We start from the raw sequence: 19890 nt of genomic DNA, 5'->3' as shown, positions 1-19890 counted from the left end.
ACGCTGCCCTTCAGATGAGGCTGGGGCACCACACAAGCCCGGGTCCTCCCCTCCTCCTGCTGCTGCCCCGAGTCGAGCCCAGCTCCGCGGGCAGACTGCCTGAGTCTGAATCCCAGCTCGGCCACTCACCAGCAGTTGGGGCCCCAGACAAGTCACTGAACCTCTGTGAGCCTCAGTTTCCTCCTCAGGGGAGATGAGCTTGGCATTCCTCTCCGGGGGGCGGTGTGAGCTCTGAACGTGAAGCACCCAGCACGGTGCTGGGCAACAGTGAATGCCCAACACGTGTTAATGGCTGGCTCATTTGTACCTGAATCTAAGGGGAATTCTCTTACTAGTACCTGAACCTCAAAGTGAGTTTACCCTGGGACTTTTTATCGACAGACCTTTAGAAAATGTAAAATGTGGGACGCAAAGATGGAAACTATAGCAAATGAGAGTTCTGGGAGTATTTGCTCACTTTATCTGTTTTTGTTCATTTTACCCAAGGGTCTCCTAGTTGCCAGGACCTTGCTTAGGGGCTGGGGATAGTGACCAAAAAGACACGGTCTTTGCCACTGCATTCACCCCACCCATAAATCATAAATAGAATCCTTTATTTACTTGTCCAAGAGCCCTTCAGGGACAGGACATAAGTTGGGGGCCCTGAGGAAGCTGCAAGAGGCAGTGGGGGGGGGCACATGACCCCAGCCACGCAAAACAAGTTCCCAGATGGCCACTCAGGGCCCTTTGTCTTATGTTCTCGCCACAGAGGCGCGTCTCAATCTGTGCCGAGTGTGAGAACCAAAACCGCACAGTCACGGACAGGAGGAAGCACTGAGGACCTGCAGAGTCACAAGGCTGCTGCAGGGGTGTTGGGGGCCTTGAAAGCCAGTGCTGACGCCCTTCGGCCGGCGGGAGAGAAAGGACAGCTGGGTCACTATGGGAAAGAGGCCTCGGGATTTAGCTTCTCAGGGAAGGAAACTGAAGGCAGGGTGGGGTAACCCACTAGGGCCACTGGGAGGGAGAGCAGGGCCAGGGCTGGAAGCCAGTCTTCCAACAAGGCACGCCAGCCCGGGCCTCTCGCTTGTCTGCCAACCCACTAGAAACAACAGAGCCTGTCCGGCTGCACTCCTGTCCCTCCGCCTTCAAGCCCGCCAGCCAGAGCCCTGTGCAGAGGGCTCTTGCTTAGAGCAAATGGGTTACTGAGCAGGAAAAGGCAGATGTGCAAAAGGGAAAAATTAGTGTCTTTTTCTTCTCATCAGGAATTCTGATATCTACAAAGATGCAAATGTGTTCTGCACAAAACAGGTGTTATGGGAAGCATAGCTCTGAATGGCAAGTTCAGTGTGCTGAGATGGACCCAAGTCTCAGCTCCTCCAGGAAGCTTTGGGACGCCTCGGGCTGCAGGTGCCCATGAGGGTGGGGGCATCTCTGTCACCACGGCCTGTCTTCAGAACCCACGGCCTGTCTTTAAGCCCAGCTAGGCTTAAACTTCCTTGAAGGCAAGTCTGTACCACGTTCCCTTGTGTGGCCCCAGTTCCTGCCACACTCCAGGCACAGAGGCACCACAACATCTGGACACAACAGATCCCCATCTATGCTCTCAGAAATGTGCCTTCGCCCGTCCCTGTGTGGCTGCAAGGAGAACATTTTACGTTTACAGGGTGTCTGAAATGCAGTAGGTATTGTAGGTTGTAGATTTCAAAGGTGCGTTTAAATAGATTCAAAAGAAATGATGTCACCCCTGGATTATAGCTGGGATGACTAAGTGGGGTTGGGGTCCACAGGGGACCTGGGACCAACTCCTCTCTGCAGGAGATTCGCGGTCAGCAGGAGCGGCTCAGTGCTCATGGAGCTGAAGGGGGCAGTGGCAGGGGGCAGGGGGCAGAGAGGGCCGGGCATCCCCTCCCCTCCCTTCTCTCACGTGCATGGTCCTTCCAATAATCAATGCACCCCTAGCTAAGCAACCCACTGAGGAAGCACTGAGGGACTCTGCTATGAAGTTGACCGTAACTGAATTTAATTGTAATTTTCGATTATCCATGAGGCCCCTGGCCAGACATAGGAAGAATTCAAGGGTCAGCACGATGGGTTCATTTCCAGGATGCCAGAACCTGCCATCTCCTCCCCACACCTCCAAGCTGCTGCCCGCTTGGATGCCCTGCTCTGGCTTTGATCGTTCAGGCCTTTAGCTCTTTCTGAGTCTGGCCAGGGCCTGCTTTGGACCTCCAACTCTGCCTTGCTCCTCAGCCCAACTGTGTCATTAGACAAAGGTGGCTGGATTCTGTATTCACTCCTCCAACCATGGCTCTGCTCTGGTTTCTGCAGAGATGGAGCCAGCTGGGAGCAATGAGACAGGATGTCAGGTGGCATGTCTGTCCTGTGACAGGATGTCAGGCCACATGTCTGTCTTGGACAAGAGCAGGCCTTAGGCTCAGTCTTGCTGCTCCGATGAGGGGGCAGGAGGAGCAGAGGGGTGCTCACCTCTCAGGGCCTCTGGGTCACCCAGGATCCGGTTCAAGGTTTCAGCAGGGATCTTCTCGAAGGCCTCATTGGTCGGGGCCAACAGCGTGAACTGGCCATCACCTTCAAGCAGTGTGTTGAGCCCAGAGGCGGCCACGGCGGCCTGTGGGGAGGGGAGAGGATGGAGGTTTCCCTAAAGGTTCTGGGATGCTCCGCAGGCAAGAGGCACACACGGTGTCGCCAGTCTTGCCTCCAAGGGCCTCAGGCTTGTGTAGAAGCCCAAGACGAGATGGAGAGCCGAACCAAAGCTTACCTCTCTGAGCTTTGATGAGCTGCTACCCCTCCGGCCAGCTCTCAGTGACTTCACATGGCTTTGTCCTTCCCACCCCCACGCTTTGGCCCCACTATTCCCTCTGCCCTTCCTTCTTTCTTTGCTTCTCTGACCCCTATTCCTTCTTTGGGACTTGACTGAAATGTCATTTCTCTAGGTAGCCAACCCCCGATCACCCCATGCCCACCCCCACTCTGCAACTGAGAAGGGGTCTGTCGCCATACTCTTAGGGCTTGCTGTCCTCACGTTGTGTAAAGAACTACTGGCTATACTACCTGGGTGAGCTCCAGGAGTGGGAGGGTCCCATCACCCGCGTCTACAGAGCAGCCAGAATATCTTGCAAAAGCATCAAGCGCCTCCCTGTGCTCTCGGGATGAGGACACACTCCTATGCCCGGTCTGCGGCCCCACAGGACTGGCCCCTGGTGGCCCAGCTGCTCCCGCCTCACGCTCTGTCGGCATAGTTGTCTTCATTCTGGCCCTGCTGGCCTCCTTCTTGCTCGACCTGTTCCCCTCTGCTGACCGTGATCTTGCCCCTGTGCTTTGTTTAACTGGCCGTTCTCATCCTCTAGTCCTCAGATCAAAAGTCACCTCTTCCAGAGAGACCTTCCCTGACCATCCAGTGTCAACTGGCCTCCTCTGCTCCCTACTCACTGACTTTACAATGCCCAGCACAGTCCATGGCTACCTCGTGTGCATCTTGTCTGTCTCCCCAGGAAAAAATAAGAAGTGCCACAGAGGACACAAATTGGTCCATCTTGTTCACCTGTATACCCCTGGCACACGGAACAATATCTGGGAAGTAGCAGGTGTTACTAAGTACGGGTTAGTGGGAGGAAGGATGGGCATTAGGGGGATCCAAAGAGGAAGAAGGAAAGAAGGAATATTTGCCAAACCTAAACAGTAAGAGGAGGTTACTCAGCGGGGTCAACCACGGTTAATCAAAAGACGTGCCCCCAACTTTGTGGGGACATCATTCCCTTGCAGACCCCTGCCCTTGGAGTGACCCGGAAGGAAAGCAGGGGGAAAGTTTGGAGAGCAGAGTCCCCTGCAGAGCCACTTCCTGAGGCTACCTCAGAGGCAGCCCAGCCCCAGGGTGTTTGTCTCTCTGTGTTGGAGATCTCCAGGGGAGGAACTACCCCACCCCCCTTGGTGTCCTTTGTGGTCAGGAAGTTCTCCTTGAATCAGGGCAAAACCCCTGACGGGGCAGCCTGTGTTCACTTCCTCTCAGCAGCCACTGCCAAGAGCAATGCCTGCCTGCCACTCCAGTTGTAAGACAAATGCCTGCTGGGAAGGGCAGAAGGAACAGTACTCGGTGGCCAGGTCAGAAGCCAGGCCAGAAGTCAAACCCAGCCTCCCATGTCCACATTGGTGGCCTCACTGCCGGTCTGGGTTCAAAGGAGACACGGGTATGGCTGCAGCAGGGCCCCATGGTAGGAACATGTGTTCCAGAAGATCAGGCAGCCTGACATTATTCTAGTCCCACGTATGGGAGCCACTGTCTGGGAGGAAGGGCCCTCTCCCCTCTGGACCCGTAGTGCGTGCCCAGGCAGCCTCGGGCTCAAGCGACCCGCCCCGCTGCAGCTGGAGACCATGGAACTTTCCAGGGGAGCCATGAAAGGAAAGCTTGACAAAGGAGAAGACGGGCAGAGACATTTTTTTCCAGCAGAGGATTATGATGTTTCATTGTGGTCAAGCCGAGCATCTGGTAAGTGGACCCGTCCTGTTCGTGGGCACTTAGAGGAGCTTGTTCCATGTCCCCTAAATGCTCATGAACATGGAGACATCCTCTGCTTCTCCCACACAAGAAGGCCCTTTGGGGAGGTGGTGTGTCCCCAGGTCGGCTCCCCTCCCAGGGCAGTCCCTCACCCGAAGGGTCTCGAAGGTGTCCTCGATCTCGATGATCTGCTGAATGTTGTTGGTGACTGTGGAGATGACCTTATCGATGAGGTGCACCACACCATTGGTTGCGTGGTGGTCGGCTTTCAGCAGCCGAGCACAGTTGACGGTCACGATCTGCCCAGAGAAGAAATGAGGAGGAGTGGTTGACACATCGGAGGCACAGGCCTGAAGCCCCAGGAAGGGAAAACGCGGTGCAGAAGGCGGGTTCCACACCTGTGGACCCAGAGGGCCTGAGGAGACGCAGGCGCGGGAGGCAGGAATTACCTCCGGCCAATCTCACCTGCAGGACAAAACCCCAGAAACCAGCCCCACATGCGGAGCAGGGGCAGTCTTGGTGTGGACACAGGGAAGTGTAGCTGGGGACTCCCTACCCCATTGGGATAGTGGTGGATCTGGATGTCCGAATTCTGGTACATGGAGGTGAGGGCCATGCCGTGTTTCAGCTCATCCGTCAGGACTCGTCTGTTCACCATGTGGTAGCGAAGGGCATTGAGGAGCTCGATGTTGACGTTGCTCACCAGGGAGTCCAGCACTTCCTAGAAGGAAGGCCGGAGTTGCACTTAGCTGCAGACCACATGTTCAAGGGGGGAGGTTCTCGTTACCCTGGGAAAGGCGCTTCTGAAACCCCAATGGCCCCACGCCTCCATTCTGCCAAGGACCTCTCCTCCGTGAGCACCAAAGTCAGTCTGCTGAGCTCAGTTGGACAGATGGGGCACTGGAGGCAACCTGGTGAGGTGTATTTTAACTCGGGTTCCCTGGCTTTCTCTGAGGGCTCAAGGAAGACGTTTCCTGAAACAGTGGGAAAGCACTAAAGAGCCTCATCCTTCATGCCCACAAGCACCCCCCTCTGGGAAGTAAGGCAGGCATCTCACAGCTGGCAAGGAAGCCCAGGCCTCGTTGCTGGGGGCGAAGATGGTGAAGCTGCCTGGCCCTTCCATCTCGGGCCTCAGCTTCTCTGTGCGGTCTGTGTACAGCTGGGTGGTGGTCGAGCCGACGACTCCCAGGGTCTCGTAAAGGTTTGAGAGAGGTAGGGCTGTGGGGGCAGAGGACAGAGGAGGCACAGGCTGTGGGGCCCACCCCAGGCAGACGGCCCCCTCCCTGGGCTGCAGAGAGCGTGGGTACAGCTGCAGGACAAGTGTGCGGGAAAGCCCAGACACGTCCACTGTGTCTCAATGTGCCTCAAGCTCGTCACGTGTGTCACACGCTTCTTAAGGCGCCTCCATAGGTCAAACGCCTCCCTACTTGGCCCCAACTAATTGGTAATTTTTCATCTTTTAGCCATACGCAAGATGAAGCTTCTGTTCCCAGACATTTAGAGAGTACCGGCAGGAATGGACATCGGAAATAGATATCCTTATTTACACACCAGGCCTTCTGATTCATCTAGTTGTCCCAACCGGGTTCCTAATGGCCTCTACTAGAATGAAAGAGCATTACAGACCTTCCAGGTTCTTTGTATACTTACAAGCAATAAAATGTTATGTCCCACAAGGGGCCTTCCCCTCCCACAGTGAGCTCACCGTCCATTTCAACGGGCGCGAGGGAAGGCTCAGAGGCTGAGCTCCTCTCTGAGGCCATTCTCCTTTCTCCACTGCCTATTTCCCACTTGCCTTCTGCCTGAGTCTCCCACCATGCCAACCATGACCTCGAGACCTTGGTACCAACCAAAGTGCCCCTTCCTTTTAAGTCCGTCTCACATGCTCAACGAATCAACAGCAAGTATTTCATAGTTAAAACTCCCACTCTGCACAGCCCCTGGGGATATGCCTGATAGCTGATAAAATTCACAGGGGCCACACAGTCTTTGGCCATTGGTGGTTCCCTATGCCATTTCCGGGTGATCCTGCCTGGTCTACTGCTCTTCTCGTTGGACTGTGATGAGCCAAGTTCTGACAGAGGGAGGAGGGGTGGCTTCGTGCTCCAGCCTGGCTCTCTGGCAGAGCTGATCAGAAATCACTCCTAGCCAGAGACAACAAGGCCAGCAGCCCATGGCTGGGAGGCCAGCACAGGCAGGCTGGAATTGGAGTCTGTTCCACTAGCCCCGTGAGGAGGTAAGCTTGCATAGGAAGGAGCAGGGCGGGAAGCTCCGTGTTCCCAGCTTCCATGCTCTGGCCCTCGCACGGAGCCCAGAACCAGAGAGCACGTGGGGAGCATGTCCATGCAGCCTTGTGTGTCAGACCCGCGCCACCACCCCCTCCGCCGTGGACACTGCTGTCTCTCACATGGGTGTTCCTCCCTCCCCATCTCCCTCCATCTGTACCAACGGGCCAGGCCTGGCTTACTCACCTGCAGGACAGCCCTTCTCTCCTGGCACCTTCTCGTACCCAGGGCAGCACTCATAGCTGATGACTCTGCAATGAGACACACGCATGAGGGGAAGGCGGGGCTCCCCTTCTCCTGGCTGTCATCAGTCCTCACTCCAGGAAGGGCGTCCACAGGCAGAGGAAGGGAAACGATGGTACAACACTGTACCGTCTTGGAGGAGATCATTCATTCTCAGTCCTATTTGTGCCTTTTGGAGCAAAGACCTTGTCACTCTTCCTCAGCTTTGTAGAATGTTCCTAATGGTCGCCATCCCTCCAGCAATGGTGGCCTGTTCAATAGCAGGATTAGAAAAGAGCCCCACCAAGAACTTATCTCCAGCATAACTCATGGCGAACCCCATGGTTAGCGTTCTTGGGCCAGCAGGGAGGAGGAAGGGGAGCCCCGGACCTGTCCTGGCTGAGTCTGCCACTAACCAACTGGGACTTCCCTTGCCAGTCCTATCTCCTGACTCCGTTTCCTTATCTGTAAAACGTACGTGTGTATCTTCCAACAGTCATGGGATTCAGTCTCTCACAGTCATTTGCTCTCCAATTCGAGGACCCGGAAGGACAGTGTATAGATGATCATCAAGTTTTTCTGTCTTTACAATCAAACTCTAACACTTTTAAAGTTAAAGTAAAAACAAAGCTCTTTTTTCTCATTTCTTTAAAATAAGAACAAAATTTTAATCAATAAAAACATTTATATGGTTTCAAATTGAAAATATACAAAGGATTACATAGCAAAGTGTCCCCCACTCACCCCCATCCCTCAACCAATTCATCCTATCGTCCTTCCAGGACCACATCATTCATATCACCAGTTTTCAAGGTTCTTTGGTACCTGGATGAAAACAAGACTGGCAGTATACAACTTGTGGGTTGTGTGTGTGTGTGTGTGTGTGTGTGTGTGTGTGTGTGTGCTGTTGTTGTTGTTATTGTTGTTTGAAGATAGAGAGAGAAAGAGAGAGAGCAAGCAGGGGAGGGTCAAAGACAGAAAGAGAGAGAAAGAATTCCAAGCAGGGTCCATGCTCAGCAGGTGTCACGACCCTGGGATCATGACCTGAGCCAAAATCAAGAGTCAGATGCTCAATCGGCTGAGCCATCCAGGCGTCCCTGGAAGTATACAGTTTTAAACTTTGAAATCATTTGGCAGAAAAACTTCTCTTCTCCCAATTCTGGCCAGTATATTATGGGACAGTTGTTGTCTTCTGGAGGTCTGAAACACACAGCTTCAGCTAACCGCATATTCTGGGGAACCAAAAAGACTGAGAATTCCAAGAAATATCATAAGGAAGTAAGTGTTCTAAAAGCTTACACCTAGGAAAGACTTGCTTCTGATCAAATCCCCAAGTTTTCTCGAAGACCACTCCTGCACTGGCAGTGAACACAGTCCTCTCTGGCAGCCTTGTAACCAGATGTGAGCAGCTATGCCCTGCCTCTTCCTTTCTTGTCCCTTCGGGACAGGAGACAATTCAGACTTGAATTCGGGTTTTGACACATAGGTGCTCACCACGGGGCTCTCATAGGATGTTTAATAACCTCGTTCAAAGACAGGCGGGCAGACGGGGGAGAAATGTGGGCTTGGGAGTTGGGGAGGCTGCTCTCTATGAGCCCAGGACATTCTGCTCTTATTAATTCAACTGGAGTCAGCTCAGGGAAGCCCTAGTGAGTCATGAGAAGACGAAGCCAGGTTCATCTGTCATCCAGGGGGTGTTTCAGAGACAGACCGACTAGGATTCTCAGGCAGCCGGGGAGCTACAGGAATCGCTTTGCCAGAAATGAGTCAGTCCACTGGGAAATGGCTAAGGAGTGTCGAGCCACGCATATTCCTCTTTGCCCGGCTCCCTCCATCCTCCTGCCCACCCCATCCTCCTCCTCTCCAGCCTTCCCCTCATCCTGCTCCCTTCTAACCTCTTATCCCTAAACCCATAAGAGTTCTGCTTGTAAGGGCTAAATAGTCTCAGGACTCATGTCGACCAACCTACAATTTTATTTTCGGAAACTGAAGTCATCTTCTGCAACGAAAGTAAGATTTGACTGATGTGCAAAGGTATGCCACTGATTCTAAGGGCAGTGTGGTGTCATGGAAACAGTACTAGAGCTAGGAGACCTGGCTTGTGACCTCGAAAGTCCACTTCTCTCTCGGGGTCTCAGTTGCCTCATCTACAAAATGGGGTGAGGTTAAACTAGATGATATCCAAGGTTCATTCCAATCTCACACTCATGGTCCTAGTCCCTGGGAGTATTGTAGGGGGCAGAGAAGTTGTCTTTTGAAGGAGAGTGTCCGCTGGCTTCTCCCAGATACGTCTGGGAAGAGCTCCAAGCCTTGAGCCCATAGGTCCACAGGACACCCATACGCGGGATCCCAGGGCTCCTCTGATAAACGCCAGGGCTCTGTGGCTGGGGTTGGAGAGGTGGGATTACGGTCAGGTCCGCCAAAGCTTAGCTTCTTTCCAAAAGTGCTTGGGTGGCACTCCGTGAAATCAGAGTAGTACAGTTGGAGGATGGGTCTTCTCCTCAAAGCTCTTCTCATCCCGGGGCACCCTGTGCACCCTGTGCACATGGGTGCTGCACACTCCACACCCGGGAGCCCCCAGCTGTGCTGGCCAATGGATTCTCTCAGGGTATCCAGATGGAACCTTTTGAGTTCCATCTCAAAAAAACGAGAGAGCTCCACAGCTCAGGTGCCTCACCAGGATTTCACGGAGGACAGAGAAAAGCAACTCAAGTGTGCACTCACTAGTTTATGTGGCCCCATATACACGGGCATGTGTGGGGGGAGTGGGTTCCATCGGGGAGAAACGGGGTTAAGCGTCTGGGAGGAGAGACCTACTTAAGCAGGAAAGTGTCAGCATGGAGAAGGATACTTAGGATGGAACCAGAGAGCTGCAAGGGTGTTCAGGGGGCAAAAGGGTTTCTTAAGATCACAGCTGGCTAGGGGGCGCCTGGGTGGCTCGGTAGGTTACGCTTCTGACTCTCGGTTTCCACTTCAGGTCATGATCTCACGGTTTGTGGGTTCAAGTCGTACCTTGGGCTCCGTGCTGAGAGCCTGGAGCCTTCTTGGGATCCTCTCCTTCCATCTCTCTCTGCCCCTCCCCCACTAGCACGTATGCTCTCTCTCTCTCAAAAATAAATAAATGTTAAAAACAAAAAAAAGATCACAGAGACCTAGAACTCCCCTGGGATTTTATGGAGTCTAATCCCTTCTCCATTGCTTTTGGCAACATACAGATTGGGGGAAAGCAGACCTATCTGACATGAAGGGGACCCAGGGGCTCTCTCTGATGTGGCGAGAGCCTACCCTCATCAGCACCCTTCCCACCGTGCCTTGCCACGTGGGCTCTCTGCGGCCGTGTCCCACATCGGCTGGACGTGGGTCACCCCCAGCAGAGCTCAGTCCGCCAGCCGAAGGCTTTTTCCTGATTAACTGAGTGTGGCTCTGCCAGGAAGCTCTCTCCTCATCCTCTCGCCCTGCTGGTCTCCCCCGACTCCCGCTGCCACAGTCTGGCATCCTTGGCACTCCCTAGGTGCACAGGCACGGGCCATGCCCCTCACCCCCAGCCTGACAGCCTCCTGGGCCGAGACGCTGCCTCAGCTGGCAACTTCTCTACTCCCAACACTACCCCACAATACCAGCTCTTCTCAGGACAGGTCCGTGTGGCCCCAGAGAAGCAGAGGGCAGCTGGAAGTTGCAGACTGAGAAGACAGCCCACCGAGCTCCTGGACGAGCAGTGTCTGTTGTCAGCCCAGCGTGTGTCCTCCTTGGGCTCTGGCCCCGGGGAGAACACATGTGGGAAGATGTGGCTGGGGACCCTCACAGGCTCGTGCAGCTGATGCCGTCTCTCTAAGATGAACACAGGAAAGACAGACACTGTGGGGGCCTCCATCTGCGTCTCCCTAGTTTCTTGGCCTCCCTGTGCAGGGAGGACCATCTACTGGTCTCTGAATCAAATCTCATCAGCGAAAGCTGTTCTCAGGAGAGGCTCCTGGCTTTTCCTTGACCTAACACATTCCAGTAAGTAAAGACCTGAGATCAGAAAAAGAATATCCTCTAGGACCGTGAGACACTAATATTCTCCTTCCAGCTTCTCTGGTCAGAAGAACAATTTGAGGAAGAAGGTGAGGAAAGGTGCCCAATTTAGAGGGGCATTTAAAGGAGGAAGGCAAAGGCAGCATCGGTCCAAGGTCTAAGAATAGAGACAGTTGGGAGGCTCTCTGCCATTCCCCTCCAGAGTTACTCATGATCAGATAGACAGAAGCATTGGTACTTCTCTCCCCAAAGTCATTTTCCGAGCAGTTAATATAAGTTAAAACAATCACTCTCTCCAAGTGCACTGCACACTTCTGGCCGGCTGTCACGGCTGTGAACATCTAGGGACTAAGCAGACTCTGGAAGTAGGCGGAGCAAGGAACGCAGCCCGAGACAGAAGGTAAACTGCTCAATGTGTCATGATTTCCAAGCAGAATCACAGAGCAAACACAGCCCGGTATGGTCTAGACATCAGTTGTCCCTCCCCCGCCACCCCCCCACAGACTGCCCATGTGGAGTGGTTCCTTTCCTGTCCTCCTGGCTTGGAAACTCAGCTGAGCTTTCTTGAGCCCCCAGGACAAAATCAAAATTGTGAGCTCCCCCATGAAAAGGGCTTGTTTAACCTACTGTCCACCATCAAAGGCCCCATCACCAACCAGCGTCCAGCTTGGTTCATGAGGAAGACAGCACCTTTAAATTTTTTTTAATGTTTATTTATTTTTGAGAAAGAGAGAGGCACACTGCAAGCAGGGGTACGGGCAAAAAGAGAGAAGATACAGAATCCAAAGCAAGCTCCAGGCTCTGAGCTGTCAGCACAGAGCCTGACGTGGGGCTCGATTTCACAAACCTTGAGATCAGAACCTGAGCCGAAATCAAGAGTCAGACTCTCAACCAACTAAGCCACCCAGGTGGCCACTGATCAAATCACATCGTGATAGACGAATCCCCCATCACACATCTATAGCACTTAACAGACAGGGCCTGCATCAGCTACCCATTGTTGCAGTAACAAATAATTCCACACTTAGTGACTCAAAACAACACACATTTATTGTCTTACAATTCTGGATGTTAGAGCCAGAAAGCGGCCTTATGAGGCTAAAACCAAAGGCTGCATTCCTTTTAGACGCTCTAGGGGGGAATCTGTCTTTTCCAGCATCTGGAAAAGCTGCGTGCGCTTCTTGGCTTGTGGTCCCATCACCCGAACCTCACTTTTAATTGCACCATCTCCTTCTCTGACTCTGCCCTCCTGCCTCCCTCTTAAAAGGACCCTTACGATTATACTGAGCTCACCAGATAACCCAGGATAATCTTCCCCCCTCAAGATCCTTCACTTAATCATGTTGGCAAAGGCTCTCTTTTTCCTGGTCAGGTAACACTGTTACAGGTTCAGGGATTAGGATGTGGACGTCTTTAGGGGGGTGTTATTCACCTACCACAGGACATTACCCCAGATGGTACAAGGATTCATGTAAATTCTCACCCAAGCAAAATTCCCTGGCGGCTAACCTGCCTCCTTGGAATTTACAGAGTGGGAGAGGACCTTCAGGAAAACCTGTATGGCCAATGTGTCCGGTGAACCCCCTGTGTTTGCTCTACATCCGATCTCAGTTATTTTGAAGTGGTTTATCCCAGGTGGCTACACAAGGAACATCAAACAAGGAAAGAAGTGCCACTGTGGGCCCGGGGATAGCCTGGCGTCCCTGGACCATCCTCTTCTTTTTCCTCATGGGACCAAGGCTGTGGGATACAGGACGGGGAGGAACAGGAGGGCTCTTGTTCAGCTTCCCTGCAGATGTCCCTGGGTGCCCTGACAACGTGAGACCTACTGGAAACGGCTCTGCCCGCTGACGGAAAGGCTCGGCCATACCCCCACTGCCTTGGGTGCTGCAGCCTTAACACAGTGCTGAAGAAGTATTCATACTTCAGCCCCTGGGCAAAGCAACGCTGCTCCCAGAGAAAGGGGTGTGCCCTGCCAGCTCATCTTGGCTTCGCGGAACCGGCTGCTGAGCTCGTGAGATGTGTTACTCACAAAATAACTTCAAGACTCTTAGAATGGACAGCTACCACTCTTAACTGCCGGCTCCCCTGCCGGCCCTGTCTGTGCCATGTTTATGATGCCTGCGCTCCAACGATGACTGCTACGTCCCCGTGATGTCAACTCTGACCCGACTTGGCCGTTAAGCAGGCCTCCGTCTCCTGGGGCTCGCACAAAGGAGGCCTGTTGAGAGGCGGCGAGGTTTCCTGACCACCGTTTCCTGCAGCATTACACAAGCCGCTGCATATAAAGTTTTTACGGTGACTGATCAGACTGGGGCCTGAAATCACGGAATGGGATGCCGTCTCCCCCCAAACCCTCTTTGCTCGATTAGCTATTGTATCGTGCTGGTGCTCTTTAGGACCTGAAATAAAAGCTCATGTGAATTTCCAAGTAATAAAATTCACTCAAGTCGCTAAATAGGGGCCCACTGGTAACCACTTCCTGTAATAAAATCCATATGGCAGGCTAGACAAACAGCACCAAAGACTCAGGTTCTTCTCTTTTTGGAAATGCAGCAAAACCTCCGTCTGACAATGTCGTGTCCTTTGACTGGAGGACAGTGTGTGGCCAGCCCCCTTCCTTCCTCCATGGAGTTGGAATCCAGGGCCTCAAAGCATCCAACAAGTGGCTTCAGGGTCCCGGGTCTCTGTGTGACTGGACACTGCAAAGTCTTCACCCTGAGGCCCTGGGTTTAGTGCCACTTGTCTGCTTTCAAGTTTAAACTCTTCCTCCAGACTTGGGCCCCTTGGTGACCTGGACTGCCTCCTTCCCCGAGACGCTTGGCTTCCTTTCACCCCAACACACACCTCTGCTCTGGCCTCTTCCCTAAAAATTCTCACTGCCCAAGTCGGCCCCATGCTGAGACGGTCCTCTCTGCTCCAACCACAACTATGTTCCCCATTTCCCACTCTCGTCTTCACCCAAACAAATGCACCAAGGGACCCATTTTGGCTGGAGGGACCCCTTGTCAGCTCCAGCCAACACAGCTCTCTGCCCCTCCCTTCGTGGCCACCTATGGCGCTGAATTCCTGGGGGTCAGATGGTAACTCTCTCTCTCGGGTCTCGGTCCATGTATACATGTGAACCGTAAGCCTGCTCCTTCTCAGTCTCTGAGAATGGGGACGCGTTCTACTGCCTCCCCTTTCCCTGCCTGAGGCCTCTGGACCTCTTCCAAGTCAGCTCCTCCGATGTTGCATGTGATGTTCCAGGAAGGGACCCTCTTGTCCCGGATCATGAAGTTTTATATCAACTCATGGTTTCCTATCCTCATTTCCTGTTTTTGAAGTCGCCCAAAGCAAAGGCCACATGGAAGAGTTGAATGTGCACGCAACCCCTTCTGCCTCTGCAGGACCGGGTCAACGGCTGGGGCTGGGCATGGGGCGCCGCATGACTCCACGTTACACCTCACTTTCCCCCCCACAGCCTAGCCGCCCATTCCCTATCTACCCCAGGCTTCCCCTATGCTCACTGGCGTAAGGTTGCTGTGCTACCACATCACCACCTCCTTAAAGCCAGACCTTCCCCGAGGGAAGAATGGGCCATCGAGAACATTTGCCAACACACAGCTATGCGGCCTATGCCCTGTCCTGTTACATAGATGAGAAGGGTGTAGGTACTGACAGCCAATAAGCCAAGGTTATGACTCATCGTTGACAGAGGTATCAGCTGGGAACTGCTGAGGAACGTTACCCAGCTACGGTTAACTGGTCAGGCAAATGCTTCTACACAAGGCTGAACAAAATACCACAGCCAACACCACTCCGAGGCCAACTTGACATTACAGGTGGCTCTCATCTTTAGGGAAACCAGCACTAACAAAAATGTGAAACTCTTGAAACCCAGGGCTCCAAGATGTAGAAGGGCTATTTGCTTGGTACAGGTCTTTGGTCACCTTCCAAGAAGCAATTATGTGCGGCCTACCTCTATGCTTAATTAAGTAATTAATTCACTGTTACATCGAGTAGATAATACACACACATGGGAAAAATCAAACAGTACTAAAGACTTTCTTGTTGTTTGTGTAACAAACACCATGGAAGGACACCATGGAAGGATGTATGGTATAGAATTTGCATTAATCTCTTTTTGTCCGCGGCAGCAAACACTGCTGGGTGTTTACTCAACTGAACCCAGAAGGTACGTCCTCTTAGTTCACTCAGCCCTTACCTTTGAGGCTGGGTGTGGTCAAGCGAGAGCCAGCTGTCATGGATCTGCCCTTGACAAGCTCCCAGGGAGCTGCCGGTCTCTCCCCTGCTCTGCCATGAGCCCTAATTTCTCCTGATTCATACCAGGATTGATAATTGCCTAAAGCAGTCAGGGTCACAGGCTGGGATATTTCTTTTCTATGTACATTTTCAGGAAAGAGCATTTTCCCTTCTTTCGCAGGTTATGAAGCCGAAGGAGACGTCTACTCAAAAGCAATGTCGCAAGCAATACATTTAAAATTCCCTAACATGGGAAAGAGTTCAAGAGAGTGGCTTAGAAGCTCTTAATCCTCCTAGTATGCAGACAAGAGGAAGGTCAGGCCCTCAAAAGTGGCCCAGGAGGTTTCTCATAGCACTTCTTCCTGTCTGTAGCAGAGAGCCAGCTTTGAGATCGGTTGACTGTTGGTGCCAAAACAGATTAAGCTTCCTAGGAATTCTGTTAGGACATGCATGCCACCCTGTTTCCACCAGGCAGCACAACTGGGGTGAATGCCACCTCCCTGGATGCTGACAGAGGCACTGAAAAGCCCTGTTGTAACCACACTGGTCCACACCCCATTGGCACTCTCACCACTGTCTGCATGGCCTAGATCTGCAAATAACAGCAGGTAGCATTTACTGAGCATTTACTATATGCAAGGCACCTTATTCAGCCTTAAATGCATTCCTTCATTCGATCCTCATGATGACCCTGTAAGGCAGTCCTTTGTTGTTCCCATTTGACAGATGAGGCAACTGAGGGTTCCAATGGTGAAGCTGCCTGCCCAACTAAGTGGCACAGCCAGCATCTGAAGCAAGGGAGCCTGAGCCTATGTTTTTAACACGTTTGCTGCCTCATAACATGCATGTTTCTAGGCATCCAGTCTTTTGGGGGTGTTTACCTTATGACTGCAGAGCAGGAGTGCTGTGTAAGTTCACCAGTGGGCTCTCTTTCCTAGAGTCACAGGCCAGTGGCATCTCTACTGACTCTGTACCACTTGGTGAGTATTGAGAAGCATGCCCACACATACATGCACACACACACCATGGTTCACGCTGCTTATAATCCCACAGCAGCCCTGAAGAATGTATCCAAGTCTTGTCAGGAGCCTTAAAAACGCAAACCAAAGTTGGCCAGCCTCCTGGGGCACCTGCGTGGCTCAGTCGGCTAAGCATCCGACTTCAGCTCAGGTCACAAACTCGCTGTTCGTGGGTTCGAGTCCCGCGTCGGGCACTGTGCTGACAGCTCAGAGCCTGAAGCCTGCTTTGGATTCTGGGTTTCCCTCTCTCTCTCTGTTCCTCCCCTGCTTGCACTGTCATTTTCCCTCTCTCTCTCAAAAATAAAGATTAAAAAAAAGAATTAAAAAAAAAAAAAAGTTGGCCAGCCTCCTAAAAGCGCCCCTCCCCAGGACACAGCTGTGTGACACGTTTGCACACGCATCTGCTTGACTCCTTAGGCAGCCTAACCTTTCAGAAGGCTGGCCCTGGCCCAGGGGCCCTGCAACTGGCTTACGTGCAGTGTGCCCTCTGAGGTGGCTGGCAGTCTCGAGTGCTTACAGATACTCACGTTGATTTGCCACAGATCTTCCTCTGGTACCACTGCTTGCAGTTGGTGAAGTACTTCTTGTTGGTGCCGATGAGCTTCTGCACAGCACACACGTTGGGGCTGAAATAAAAGCAGTGGTGTCAGCAGGACGGTTGGCACCTCTACCCGACTACCATGTCCTTCCCGCCATGTGGTTCTTCCAGGGTCGTTAGAATGTTCTAGAATGGGTCGTTAGAATGTTCTAGAATTGTCATGGGAATGTAATAGAATGGGTCATTAGAATGTTCTAGATATGGAGAAGGCACAGTCATGTCAGTGTTGGGACCTGCGGGGTGGCTCGGGGGCAGATACTCTCTCCCTTGATTTCAAGCTCCCCTGCAAGTTTCCTACCAAATTAAACCCTGTCAAAGTGTATCTCCCACACTGACATAATTTCATGGAAGTATCCTTCTTTGACATAGGTAGTGGGTCCGTGTAAATAAAAGCATCTTAACATTTTTAGATCAGATTACAGATTGAGAAAGCTAGCTATGTAGTACGTTTGTGAAGCCAGGCAGCTTTGAGAGAAGCCCCCGGCCCTTCTCTGCACCCCCAAACCCCTCTGAGCCAAAATGTCCACAGGCTCTAACTGGGCATCCCAGTGCACATAGCCAGCCCCTCTGTCATGAGAGGAGGCCCAAGTCTGAGCCCAGCACCTCCTAGGCAGCTCCACACAGACACGCTCCACATCCCTAAGCCAGGAGCCTGGCTCTGAATACTACTATGCTGGCTGAGGTGAGGACCTTGGTAGGCGACATTCTCCCAATGGACTCTCAGCCATTCACTAGTTAGGCCCCTGCCTGAGTCCACTGTCCCCAGAAAGCCTCCCTCCAGTGTCCCAGGCGACCCTCTCCTGTGCAAATCTACCCCAAAATACGGCCCTTGTTTGATGCTTGGTACCAAACAGAATCCAAAACTGATCAGAGTACATATCTTTCTTCTCTCCAATTACCCCCCCAAAGACCCTTGAGGGTAGGTGCGCTGCCTTGTTCTCGCTTTTACGTTCTACATGGGGCCCAGCACTGGGTCAGGGTGAAGAAAGAGCTTGGAAATGACCTTGCTGAAGATACTGTTGCTGGGACCACCCACTCGGAGGAGTTCTCGGGAACGCTGGAAAAGCTCAGTGCAATGCCCAGGGTTCTCTTGAGAAGCCCCCCTTCCCAGAGCTGGTGGCGGGGGGGGGGTTTGTTGGTGTGTCTTTTAACCAATGTATGGAGTCATGACCCAAACCATGCTCAGGCCACGCAGTGGCAGGATCTTCATTAGGAGCCCCGGGGGAAAGGAGTTAGCTGTGTAGCGGGAGACAATTGGGAGGGGGTCTTCCTGACCTGAGGCAGGAAGTTCCTCGGCTGAACCACAAGTCGGAGGAAAACAAAGCGAAGAGACTGAGGGCTTCCACAAAACCTCTGTGTCCTGAGAGATTCAGGTGTCATTTTTATATATCACCTCCTCTGTTACTTTAAAAACGTGCTTAGCAATCATCACTTGCTGCCAGGAAGCCATGGGTACTGCAGCAACAGCTACACCTACCATCCCCATCATATCAGCTGCAGGAACGTGGTCAGCTCTCAAAAAGTCAGAATCGGGTTATTAGGTAGGAGGGCGCACTGACCTTTTGCTTCTCTGCCCTCTCTCTTCTACCATATGGAGGTCACTTCTTTGTCCAGTTTGTGGCTTAGGAGGCAAAGGTGCACGGGCCAAGGAGGCACACTAAATATTCGTGAGTCGGCATAAGAAGCGGAGGGCAAGGGAAGTCGGGGGGGGTGGCAAATCACAGGCTGGCAGGGAGGTAAGCCCGTGTCCCCTTAGTCCTAGCTGGGTCTGACCAGATGCCCAGAGGATTCTAACCGAAGCCACCTTGCTCCTCTGTTTGCCGCCTGGGATTCACAGGTTACAGCCGTCCCCAAATAACCCCTGGAGAGTCCCCACTGGCCACACTCCAGCCCTAGGTACTGTTTATTGCTGTACAACCTCAGAAGTTCTTCTATCTGCCCAAGCAGGAAACAATTACTGTCGATGAATTCCCTGCAACTTTCCGTAGGCGGCTGGCGAATCTTCAGTGAGTCTCTTGTGGATGTGGCTCTGACATTCCTCTGTGGAGTGAGTTTCCACTGCTGCGGCCCCTTTGAGACAGGAGCAGAGGCTGGGGGTGGCTCCCACTCACAGCAGTGGGGGGAGGGGTGGGCTGTATACACAGGAAATCTAGGCTGAAGTTTAATAGAAATGACCTAGCCATTTCTGGGCCCTCTGCCTCCAGCACAACAGTTCTGCTGTTCAACTCGGATTTGAAAATCAAGTGCTTCTTGGGGCACCTGGGTGGCTCAGTCGGTTAAGTGTCCGACTTCAGCTTATGTCACGATCTCCTGGTGTGAGTTCGAGCCCCACATCGGGCTCTGTGCTGACAGCTCGGAGCCTGAAGCCTGCTTCAGATTCGGTGTCTCCCTCTCGCTCTCTGCCCCTCCCCCACTCCTGCTCTGTCTCTCAAAAATAAACATTTAAAAAAAAAAAAAAAGAAACTCAAATGCTTCAGGAAATCCAGTCCAGTTTTGGATGTTGGGAGTCAGAAGTGCAAATGCGTTTCTACTTCTCTGTCCGTATTTCTTTTCCCCTCCCTGTAGCAACATGGATGCAGCTGGGAGTCAAGAGATCACATCACAATCTCTACTCTCCGAACAGCTTCCCGTGTTGGGACTAAGTCACTCCAACCCACTAAGCTGCAGTTTCCCCACCTGTAAGATGGGAACACGAACGACAGATCTGCGCTGTGGTGGAGATGGGAGTGTGGGGTGATAAAACGCTGTCCGTGGGCAAGACACACTTCCTAGTTCTCCTTCATGTCTTGGAGCATGCCGCATTGCCTGAAAAGAGCAGATTTTTCTTCCCTCTCTGCCACTTCTCACTTTGAATGAAGGGTTGGGGCTTGAACAAGGTTACCCATTTTGCACAGGGTGCCACACCTATGTGCAAGGCCAGGCAGTCCCTCAGAATTTTCAGGGACAGTTAGATCACAGTAAATGCAACTGTGCCTGCAAGCGTTTGGTCACAGTTCACCTGCCTGCACACCCACACTT

The 19890-nt window shown here is 52.6% G+C and overlaps 1 protein-coding gene and 1 long non-coding RNA gene across 2 annotated transcripts in view; both read right to left on the bottom strand.

Moving 5' to 3' along the window:
- Positions 1-19890, bottom strand: part of TGFBI (transforming growth factor beta induced) — a 32791-nt gene that overhangs the window by 10795 nt on the left and 2106 nt on the right. The window contains exons 2-7 of the mRNA XM_042935755.1: positions 16802-16900; positions 6961-7025; positions 5547-5707; positions 5046-5210; positions 4642-4788; positions 2464-2605 (exon numbers count right to left, since the gene is read on the bottom strand). Of these exons, the coding sequence (XP_042791689.1) occupies positions 2464-2605; positions 4642-4788; positions 5046-5210; positions 5547-5707; positions 6961-7025; positions 16802-16900 (779 nt within the window). The remainder of the gene's footprint in view (positions 1-2463; positions 2606-4641; positions 4789-5045; positions 5211-5546; positions 5708-6960; positions 7026-16801; positions 16901-19890) is intronic.
- Positions 7172-7934, bottom strand: LOC122217985. Its single transcript, XR_006201788.1, has 2 exons — positions 7475-7934; positions 7172-7267 (listed from the first exon to the last, which is right to left on the bottom strand). It is a non-coding gene; the product is annotated as an uncharacterized LOC122217985 (long non-coding RNA).

Source organism: Panthera leo, chromosome A1 (assembly GCF_018350215.1).
Source record: "Panthera leo isolate Ple1 chromosome A1, P.leo_Ple1_pat1.1, whole genome shotgun sequence".
Classification (NCBI taxonomy): domain Eukaryota; kingdom Metazoa; phylum Chordata; class Mammalia; order Carnivora; family Felidae; genus Panthera; species Panthera leo.
This window is presented reverse-complemented; position numbering and strand designations above follow the sequence as displayed.